Source organism: Ranitomeya variabilis, chromosome 4 (genome assembly GCF_051348905.1).
Source record: "Ranitomeya variabilis isolate aRanVar5 chromosome 4, aRanVar5.hap1, whole genome shotgun sequence".
Lineage (NCBI taxonomy): Eukaryota > Metazoa > Chordata > Amphibia > Anura > Dendrobatidae > Ranitomeya > Ranitomeya variabilis.
The window spans coordinates 689,338,982-689,350,576 of record NC_135235.1 but is presented as its reverse complement, the minus strand read 5'-3'; the positions used below and the strand labels follow the sequence as shown (position 1 = coordinate 689,350,576).

Here is an 11,595-nt window from a genome sequence, read left to right as displayed (position 1 = left end):
CAAATGACCCCCAATTTCCAGTGCCCAACTATTATTATAAAGTTAATTAAGATTGACAAGCTTCAGAAAACAAGATTGGATGTTTTTGGCATTAAAATGGGCACTGTAGGTGTTTTCCTGGCCTCCACTCACTGCCGACTATGATTCCCCATTGACTTGCATTGGGTTTCGTGTTTCGGTCGATCCCCGACTTTTAGCGATAATCGGCCGGCTGCACTCGACTCGACTCTGGACTAAGTCGGGTTTCACAAAACCCGACTCGATCTTAAAAAAATGAAAGTCGCTCAACCCTACTTGTCAGCACAGCAGAGTCCTGCATATACTGAGGCCCCTGATCATGTGACCCCTGACTCCTCCCCTCCTGTGACCTCATCACAGGTCCTGTGGCACAGAAAAGCCATATATGTGGAGTGCGGCCCTGTGGGTGGAGGTAAGTGCTGGAGATTCTCCATTACTGGATGCGGGGGGACATTAACCCTTCAGCACTGAGGCTCTTTTGGGGTCCCTGTGTGGAGTGAACAGTGAGGTAACAGCTGTGGACAGAATGCGGCTTCGCTGGTTCCACATTAGCCCCACTCAGACACCTGCAGGATGAGAGGACAGAAGCCCAGAGAAGTTCTCCCACAATGCGATGATTCCTCTCCTAGCTCCAGCACAATAATGTAGATACTAGTGATGAGGGAGCCGCTCTCCACTACTCGATCCGGCATCGGGGGCTCGGACAAGCTTGTTACTGGGGTATCGCAGGTGATGGAGCGCCGTGCTCGAGTTCCCAGCCAATAAACATGCGGGGATTGCCCGCCATACACGGTGATGCTGCAGCCATGTTGGCCCCTGGTATTACTGTGACTGTCCGGCCTCATCACGTTATCGGGTTTATAGAAGACCCAGTGACGCGATGCTCGGCACACCGTCCTCAGGAAGCAGGTCAGGGAGAGTCGTTATAGGAGGGAGCGCTTAGATTATTGTCAGCCCCCTAAGTATTATAAAGTTGTGTTCTTTAGTGTCTTTCATGTGGCGCTATAGGGTGTATTTAACCCCTTCACCGTTTTCACCTTCCTGACCAGGCCAATATTTTCAGTTCTGAACATTATCACTTTATGAGGTAATAACTGGACGCTTCAATGGATCCCACTGATTCTGAGACTGTTTTTCCTGACATATTGTACTTCATGATAGTGGTAACATTTCTTTGATATGACATTTATTTGTGAAAAAATCAGAAATTAGGTGAAAATTTAGCAATTTTCAAAACTTAATTTTTATGCCCTTAAATCAGAGTCATATCACACAAAGGAGTTAATAAATAACATTTCCCACATGTCTACTGCACATCAGCACAATTTTTGAAACATATTTTTTTTGTAAGGAAGTTGTAAGGGTTTAGGCCATGTGCACACGTTCAGTATTTTTCACAATTTGTTTCGCTATAAAAATGCGAAAAAAACGCTTACATATGCCTCCTATTATTTACAGTGTATTCCGCATTTCTTGTGCAAATGTTGCATTTTTTTCCGCGAAAAAATCGCATCGCAAGCAACATGTTCATAAAAAATGCGGAATTGCGGGGATTCCGCACACCTAGGAGTGCATTGATCTGCTTACTTCCCGCACGGGGCTGTGCACACCATGCGGGAAGTAAGTAGATTATGTGCGGTTGGTACCCAGGGTGGAGGAGAGGAGACTCTCCTCCACGGACTGGGCACCATATAATTGGTAAAAAAAAAAAGAATTAAAATAAAAAATAGTAATATACTCACCTTCGATGTCTTCCCGCCTCACCGCTGCATGCTGCCGCTTCAGTTCCTATAGCTGGTGTGCAGTGAAGTACCTGCGATGACGTCGCGGTCTTGTGATTGGTCGCGAGACCGCTCATGTGACCGCTCACGCGACCAATCACAAGCCGCGACGTCATCGAAGGTCCTGTGTGCACACAGCATCTATAGGAACGCACGCCGCTGAGGAGATCGTCTGTCTGCAGGTGAGTATAACCATTTTTTTTATTATTTTTAAACATTCTATCTTTTACTATTGATGCTGCATAGGCAGCATCTATAGTAAAAAGTTGGTCACACTTGTCAAACACTATGTTTCACAAGTGTGACCAACCTGTCAATCAGTTTTCCAAGCGATGCTACAGATCGCTTGGAAAACTTTAGCATTCTGCAAGCTAATTTCGCTTGCAAAATGCTAAAAAAAGCTGCGAAAAAAACGGAAAAAAACCGCAAAAAAAAAATGCGGATTTTTTGCAGAAAATTTCCGGTTTTCTTCAGGAAATTTCTGCAAGAAATCCTGACGTGTGCACATACCCTCAAAGTTGTCCAGCTGTTTCTCATTTTTAAAGGAAAATTTGCAAAACCATTTTTTTAGGAACCACGTCGCATTTGAAGTGACTTTGACAGGCTTATATGACATAAAGTACCCAAAAGTGACACCATTATGAACAATGCACCCCTCAAGGAATTCAAAACCACTTTCAAGAAGTTTATTAACCCTTCAAGTGCTGCACAGGAACTGAGGCAATGTGGAAGTAAAACATGAATAGTAACAGGAGAAATGGACCACACAAGTTGTTGTGCAATTTCTCTTGAGTACGCTGATACCCCATATGTGGGGGAAAACTACTGTTTGGTCACACGGCAGGTCTCTGAAAGGTAGGAGCATTGTTTGACTTTTTTGCCCTGAATTGTGAGTGGACGCCATGTGGCATTTGAAGAGCCCCTGATGTGCCTATATTGTAGAAACCCCCACAAGTGACCCCATTTTGGAAACTATGCCCCCAAAGGAACTTATCTAGATGTGTAGTGAGCACTTTGAACCCTCAGGTACTTCACAGGCATTTACAACGTAGAGCCATGAAAATTAAAAAAATATATATTTTTTTCAGCAAAAATGATATTTTTGCCCGGATTTTTCTATTTTTACAAGGATAGCAGGAGAAAATGGACCACGACCGATGTTGTCCAGTTTCTCCTGAGTATACCGATACTCCATATGTGGAGTAAAATCACTGTACGCTTTGAATCAATCCTTAATTCAAAGATCAGGATTCTCAGGGCTGGTTTCACAATGGTAAATTGCGTCCTTTTGGATTCCCCTCTTTGAGCATACTATGCACTGTTTTTGTGATCTTCCGGCTAGGCTTTGGGATTCTCCTACTGCGCGGGATAGATCCCAAGTATTATCTGGTACTAAGGTATCCCATTCAGGTCCAGCCACTCCTAGTGCTGCTCAGCACAGGCGTCGGTCCCAGTGTCTTGCCCAGGCTCGTGGTATACGTTTGATTACTGGTGGCTCTTCTGCCAAGTCTGTGGTAATCAGTGATATGCAGGTGCAACCTTGTGCCCTGGAGTCTAAGTCCAGAGATGACCTTACTGAGCATGTCTCTGATGTAACATCTTTTTATTGGAAGTCGGACGTTAGCTGCTCTGGTGATGTGGCAGCTCCGGATTGACCCACGGATGATGTCTTGACCGACTAGGCATGAGTGTTTGGGGTGGAGCCTAGTATATAAAAGGCTCTCAGTGACGCAAGCGGTCACGCTAGTGTCATTTATGTTTCGGTGAGAGTGGGTGGTTATTCTACCACTCTGACTGCATGTTTGTGTGAGTCTGTCTATGCTCAAGGACTGTACATGTTGGCAGGCAGGTAGCACATTTAGGCTGTTTCGTACCCTTGGCTCTACGCCTGAGTCTCTAGTTTACTACTTGCTTAGGGTGCCGGTCAGGCACAACGTCAGGACTGGGGTAACTAGCTGCTTGGCTTTGCATCTGTTTCTTTCATGTGTGTGGTTAGCACAGTTCAGTTACAGAGCAAGCTCAACCCACGTGCTACCATCCCTGTGAGGTTAACAGGGTATAGTACTTGGCATTCCTAGTGCAGTACCTCTCTGTGATGTAACTGAGCTTGGTACTCAGTGTTCCGATCACTCTGTGTGGTGTTAACTCAGTGTGTTTAAGGTAATGCTCACTATTTTGTTCCATCATTGTTCACTCTACCAGCAGGATCATCTCTGCATGGTGGACCCTGGGTTGCAATTGCACTTTATTTTATATTTTATTTAGTGCAATCCGCCAACCCTAACACTTCCTTTCTTCACTGTTTTGGAGAACCGGTCCTGGAAAATGTTGTCCTGGGACAATATGGCACAATCAGATTCAGAAGTACCAGAACCCTCACCATCCTGAGTGCCAAACATTGGAACCTTGATGACTACCTCCTGAAACTGAAGGAAGGTCCCTGTATCACCTGCAGATCAGAATAGCACAAAAGCATTGTACGGTGCCATCAATACAATGTGCATAGCCCGTTTTTTGTATCATGCTTTAGCTTTTCGTATGGCACTGTATGGTTTGAGGACCTGGTCTGAGAGATCTACACCCTATGTACCGATTGTAATCCAAGATCCAATCTGGCTTTGGGACTTGTGTTGTGGTACGACAAACCGTGACAAGGGAGCTGTTGTCACGGTGTATGTTGGTGAAAATAAAAACATCCCTTTTGTCCTTATACTTGACCACCAGCATGTTGTCGCTGCATTGGGCTCGACTTTCGCCCTTTCTCAGCATTTGCCCAATTAATGGCTTAGGCAGGCCTCTCTGATTTTTTCACATGGTGCCACAGGCAACTACTTCTGACAGAAAGGGTCTTGAATAGGGGGATGCTGGTGGGAAAGTTATCAATGTAGAGGTGATAACCCTTATCCAGTAGTGGGTGCAGCAATTCCCACACAATTTTCCCACTCACCCCCCAGGATGGGAGGGGGCATTCAGGGCGGTTAATCTGGGTGTCATTCCCCTTGTAGACACTAAATATAATATCACATACAAGGAACAAATACCGCTGCACCATGACCAGACCACATATTACCACCAGTGACCGAATAATATCACATACAAGGAACAAATACCACCGCACCATGGCCAGACCACATATTACCACCACAAACTGACCAAATACTACAATACTGATTAGTAATAAAAAAAAAACCACAATACCATCACCATAAGTGCCATTATACACAGGAGATCTGTACTTAGTATGCAGTGTCTGTGTACAGGTAATACAGTGATCACTGGTGATATTATACACAGCTCTGTATATAATGTATAGGTAATACAGTGATCACTGGTGACATTATACACAGGAGCTCTGTATATAGTATACAGTGTATAGTGTCAGTGTATAGGTAACACACTGACTCACCAGTCTCTAGGTGAAGTCCTTCATCTTTCATCCAGCACAGACCGCCGTCACTTCTTCCAGCAAGGACTTGTCTCTGCAGGAAATAACAGTTATCTCGAGCTCCGCTTGCTGAACACATTACTTAATTTTTCCCAACTTCTACATTACGCCACATGAAGAAAAAAAGGCGACATAGTATCACTCTACACAGTAACAGGACCGCCCCCATTTAAAACAGTACACTAAAAACATAAAATAAATACGTCTCTGCAGTAATAATATCCCTTAATTAGCCCCTATGGTAATAATATCCCCCATCCTGGCTCCCGTCTGTCTCATTCCTGGCTTCAGCCATATGTTCTCGCATCCTGCCCTCATGAGTATCCATTCTGCCCCATATGATCGCCCCATATGATCACCCCATATGTTCTCCTCATCCTGCCCCATCAGTCCCCATCGTATCCATCCTGCCCTATGATCCTGCACGATCTGTCTCCAATCCTGCCCCATGTCTTTCATTCTGCCCTGTGTCTCCAATCATGCCCGTATCTCCATTCTACCCCCAGTGTCTCCAGCATTTCTGCCCCCAGTGTCTCCAGCATTCTGCTCCCGTGTGTCCAGCATCTGTGCCCCAGCGTGTCCAGCATCTGTGCCCCAGCGTGTCCAGCATCTGTGCCCCAGCGTGTCCAGCATCTGTGCCCCAGCGTGTCCAGCATCTGTGCCCCAGCGTGTCCAGCATCTCTGCCCCAGCGTGTCCAGCATCTCTGCCCCAGCGTGTCCAGCATCTCTGCCCCGGGCCCCCCTGGATCGCCGCTCTCAAAAAAACAAACCAAAAAACAGGAGTTCTTACCTGGCCGCGCTCCCGCGGCGGGCGAAGCTCACTGCCTGCATGCAGGTGAAGCGCACATCGCCGGCGGCTGACAATGACTTCAGACGCTGGCGAAGTGCGCTCTGCGGCTCAAGTCCGCTGCCAGCCTCCAATTGGCTGGAGGCTGTTAACTATTGAAGTGCAGGCATACCCGAACGTCAATAGCGTGCCGCAGCGCCCGTAGGGAGGCCCGGTGAGCAGATGAGACGGGGCCCGATGCGGTCCCCCTCTGCCCACCGTGCCCCATACGCCAGTCAGGGCAGTAATGCCCTGATGGCGGCCCTGTCTGACTATGCCCATATGCAGCACAATTTCCCAAAATGTCATCATCTCTGCTGCAGTTACAGGGGTTTATCTGTCATATGATGAAGTGGGATTTTGGGTGTAAAATAGGTGGGCATAAAAGTTTGGGCCACCATAAATTTACTATCTCCTCCCTGAAAAAGAATTTGAAGAAGTCAATTTCAGTGAGACCAGAGGTGTCAAACTGGATTCCTGAGCTGCTGATGAAATCCGGAATGACGGGCTGATAATTTTCGGGGGGTACAATCTATGTGGGATCGATTGTTGGAGGGGTTGTCTGGGAACTAGGGCTCCTTCCTAACTAAATAAGGAGGAGGAGGACTAAAGGAATGTGGGATCTTCCTCACTGGCTGAATCCGTGTTGTAGGCAAGGAAAACATATGTATCCTCTGGTGACTAGCGTCTTGACGAATGGGCCATTTTTTTTTATCTTCCAAAACCCTGGGAATGTGTTTGTAAGTGGTGCTTTACACATATAATGTGTGGAGCTTGTGTATAGGATGCTATTTATTATAAAAAGTAAAGAGAAAAAATGTAGAAGAAAAAATTGAAAAAAAAAATAGATGTAAAAAAAAAAAAATAAATTGTATAAAAAAATTAGAGACGTTCACTACACTAATGTCCTCCCTATAAATTTGCCCGACACTAACTATTCTTTTTTGTGCTAAAGAAAAACGGACGTCACTAGCAATACAACGTACACTCCCATAGTGCACTACCTAAAAATTTACTTGACGCAAATAATTATTTGTTTGCAAAAAGAAAATGAACGTCACCAACAATGTGACGTACGCTCCACTAATGCACTAGAAATTACCTGGTGATAACCATTTTTTTTATGCAAAAGAAAGACGCTACCTCCCTTTCTATACAGGTACTCTGTACATTTTTTTTTCTCTAAAACAAAATTGGATGTCAACAAATACTGTGACTTCTGCTACACTAACACGCTACCTATGAAACTATTCTGTGCAATTTGTTTTTTCTCTAAAACTACACTGTACTAACTACATTTTTTTCTTCCTACGGAAAAAATCAGAAATCGATTACACTACAACATCTGCTACACTAACTAACTAAAAAGTTCCTTTAATGACACAATGCCGATGCGGGGGGATTACTGACCCCCGGGAAACGTGCAGAGATGGCCTGCTATCCCATCTTAACCCGATCACTGCACAATGCAGCGCGGTGCCCGGAAATATCGGCGCTGAATAATACTTCACTTTGCGCAGCAGTATATATATATAGCACATGTTGGTAAGGGGTTAACTTTTTAAACCTATTAAATAACTAATAAAAAAAACTGACATGGGGACCGACTATTTTTGATAACCAGCCAAGGTAAAGCAGATAGCTGGGGCTGATAAGGCCGATGGATATTGTTCCCTTCCCAGCCTAAAAATACCAGCCGGTAGCAGCCCCAAAATTGGCGCATCACATTAGATGCACCAATTCTGGCATTTTGCCTGGCTCTTTCTGGGTGCATGGGCAATCGGTGATATTTTTGAGGGTTGATGTCAGCTGTGTAGTGTAGTTATCAAAAATGGGAAGGAACCCCGCGTCATTTTTGTTAAAATTATTTATTTATTTAGTACCCAGGAGTGACCTTTGAGTCTGATATGCATCCAGGCGTCTTCACCATGCTGTTCACATTCCATTTGAGCGCTGATTCCATCAATTCAGCAATTTTCCTGCCCACTCAGCCCTCCTTTTAGGGTCTTCTGGTAAAATGCTTCTCATTGACTTCCATTATAGTTGGTACTCGACTCTGAGCGCCCGACCTGCTTGATTTTAAATAACGAGCACTCAAGCATTTTAGTCCTCGCTCATCACTAGTGGATACAATTGATAACACTTCAGGGAATTTGCAGGAATATGTGGCGAATACTCGCTGGATCTTCTGCTTTCTGGACTGGTTCCTCCTGTAAGTCCTCTTAAACAATCCAGGAGAAGATCTTGTCAGAAACGTGATGTGACATTCATAAGCTGGCGGCATAAGCAGCGTTTCATGGGGACATCATGGAAAGGGAGTTAAAGTGTGAAAACGCACCTTTTGCAATGTTTCAGGGTCGGGTGCCTTTTTTAAGCATGCATCATATTCCTTGGGTGTTCCTTATATAGTGATTGTCACATGACAACAAGATCCCGAATGTCAGGACCAGTACACATAACGTTACATAAAGATAATAAATGACACGATAAACAACAAGGAAAATGGAAAGAAACAAACAACCAATGTCCATAGAGTGACAGGATTATTACTTATTAATAGTAGAAATATTGCACAGGGAAAATTGTAGCCATTTACCACAAGAACAATCCTGGAAGCAGAATTAGAAATTATTATTTCTCCACAGTTTCTGTTTTTCGAAATCACTGCGCCGACCGCCACGCTGCCAGCACTGTTGCACTTTTTGTTTATTGCCTGAATCAAATGAAAATTAAAAAGTGTCTGCTAAAATGGGTGAGCGCTGACTTTCATCATTCCGTTTTCTTGATTATAAGTAGTCTCACGTCTATGCACCACTCTGCAGATTTATTATAGTGGAGGTTGTAACATTGGTTCTAGGTGTCCATATACTGGGTAAAAACTTTCTGTTTGGTGCCTCAACACTTCACTATAATTATTTTTGTAATATTTTCACACTTGGTGTTTTTCATGTGAGTCGCCCTACCAGGGCCTGGGGTACTCAGTACTGTGTCCGGTCTTAAAGGGGATGTCACGGTGGCTGCGACCCGGTCCGTGGCCCTGGGACTCAATTAAAAGGGTTTGGTATGATGTAGTCTATTTGTGACACCACCTGTGGTTTTCGGTCAGTAGTGGGTCTGACGCTGCGTTAAAGGGGTCCTCTGGGGGATGTTACTGCAGCACTGATGGTACACTTCCCACAGGTGAAGTGGGGTCCCCAGGGGTCCTAAAGTGTGTGGCAAGATGGTGAAAGCCGACAAATAAGTGGAGGACACAAGTTGTAAGACTTTACCTGGTTTACTGTAGTTGGCAGGCCACAGTCCAGGGTACCAGGCACAGATGATGGTGGTTCGGCTGGCCCAGAGTCAATGGAGGGTTCCTTTTTCCAGTAGAGGTCCATGAGCCTTTCCAACTAGCGCCTGCTGTATATGAAGTTCCTGCTGCCTGAAGCTTTCTGCAGAGTCCTCTATTCCCCCTGTCCTGAGACAGGTGCCTGCATGACGAGCAGCTTGAGCCTTTTTATAGGGACTCTATCATGCCCAGGGCTCCTCAGGTGCTGCTGCGTCTCAGGTGTGGTGTGGGCAATGTCTGTATGAACTTATGCCCTCCGGTTCTGCCAAGTGTCGTACAGTTCCACTAAGGCCTCGGGCTCCCAGTACCCGGCTTCTGCGCTATGGCTCTGAAGGTGTCGTATCGCTGTTCACCTCTGAGCCCTGTTCCTCTCCTTTGCTCCTTCCCTTCCGGCTACTCCACATACAACCCTTCCAGGTTATCTGTCCTTTCAGAGGCTGCAGCTCCCTGGTGGATGCCAAGCCTCTCCCGTCTGCTCCAGATGTCTTCTACTTCAGTCTCTCTGTCCAACTAGCCTCCTTGGTCTCCTAGGACCAACTGCCTAGCTCCTTCTCCAGGTCAGGATACCCATAGCTTAGGGAAGCTCCCCTGAATCTGGGTCTTGAGCTCCCCCTCCTGGGCTGGATTCAGAAAGTGTTGCATGTGTGTGCCTTATCTGGTGAAGAGAACTCCATTGCCTGTGAGCATGACATTGCCTTCCCCGAAGGAAAAGCAACATCACTGTAGCAACTGGCCACCTGGGGTGCTACACATGTACTATATGGAAGCCTACATGGAGACATTGGCATCAAATAACTCCTGTCTTGTTGTCCTTACAAACAGGCTTTTATAAAAGCCTCATACTTCTGTGTGTGAATCAGACATGAGATCTAACCTGGTAGAACATTACAATGCGGGGAAGACGGGAAACCTTCATATAGACGGCCGGTGTTGATGGAGTCAGTGACGGACTCTGGCCAAATGTGGTTCTAGTGCCGTAGTAGAAGATGAAGATGTCGTCCTCATCATTAAGTAGTTATTTCTCCTCTCACGTGTAATGAATATCTCCTGCAGTATTGCTAATGCTGATTCCAGTAAATAAGACGAGAATTAACGTTATGGAAGATGAGTCTATAAGAAACGTATTCAGCTGCCGACTCCGAGGAAGAAACTGCTTGTTGTCTGTGACCTAAAATATATAGGATTTATTAGTAGATGTCAGGAAAAAAACAGAATGTTGTAAAATAATAAAAATTTTATTGCGGCAGGGGTTCCCGCCAGTCTCTGTATTTCCTTGTCAATCCTAACGAACTTGTAATTCCTAAAGCTAATCAGCTGCCAAAGCAGTGAGTAACATAGGCAGTGATTGGGAGCATGGAATAGATGTTTTGGTCAGCAATTCAGCTTATGTTCCAGTCCAAGCAAGACTAAAGAATACACGTTCTTCCTCCTGATACAGTATGTTTCCTTATTATCTCCACTAATTGTATTATTACGCAGGATTTTTATGATGTTACATCGGCTCCTCTTCTTTTCATTCAGATCTCTACAATATCGGATCCTCTCAGTGAAGATCTTCTACTAACAATGGATATGGACAGAAACAAGATGGCAGAGAGGATATTACACCTTACCCTAGAGATTCTCTTCCAGCTAACTGGAGAGGTGAGAGATTCTGGTGACATCACATTACATCATTCTTATCTATGGGAATAACAGATGGACAGAACTGGAGGGGTGAGGACTCTGGAAATGTCTGTAGTGAGATTTATTATTGTGTCTCTCCATAACCAGGATTACACAGTAGTGAAAAAGACCTCTAGTGAGCGCTGTCAGGACCCTGGGTCTGAGGGATGGGGAAGACCCCTGATCCAAATCATGGTGCCTCCACCTCACCCCCTGAGACATGAAGACATCAATGACCAGAGGATCCTAGAACTCAACTACAAGACGATTGAGCTGCTGACTGGAGAGGTGACACTGCTGGGAATGCTGGGACATTATGCAGTAATGCTATGAAGGGATCAGGGGGATGACGGTATCATTGCATGTGTCAGGTTCCTATAAGATATCAGGATGTCGCTGTCTATTTCTCCAAGGAGGAGTGGGAGTTTTTAGAAGGTCACAAAGCTCTGTACAATGATGACATGATGGAGGTTCCCCAGCCCTTCACATCACCAGGTAATAGACAAGACTAAATACACACGGCCTATAATTT

General features: G+C 45.2%; 1 protein-coding gene across 7 annotated transcripts in view; it reads left to right on the top strand.

Annotated features, from left to right (window-relative positions):
* The first annotated feature begins 396 nt into the window (after window positions 1-396).
* Window positions 397-11,595, top strand: part of LOC143766402 (uncharacterized) — a 30,284-nt gene continuing 19,085 nt past the window's right edge. For 2 of the 7 annotated variants that reach the window (XM_077254062.1, XM_077254061.1), the window contains exons 1-4: window positions 397-430; window positions 10,920-11,042; window positions 11,172-11,351; window positions 11,435-11,558. In XM_077254062.1, the coding sequence (XP_077110177.1) occupies window positions 404-430; window positions 10,920-11,042; window positions 11,172-11,351; window positions 11,435-11,558 (454 nt within the window). In that variant the 5' untranslated portion in view covers window positions 397-403. Of the gene's footprint in view, window positions 527-10,919; window positions 11,043-11,171; window positions 11,352-11,434; window positions 11,559-11,595 lie in introns of all 7 variants that reach the window. The other 5 variants (XM_077254064.1, XM_077254063.1, XM_077254066.1 and 2 more) reach the window with 5 other exon arrangements.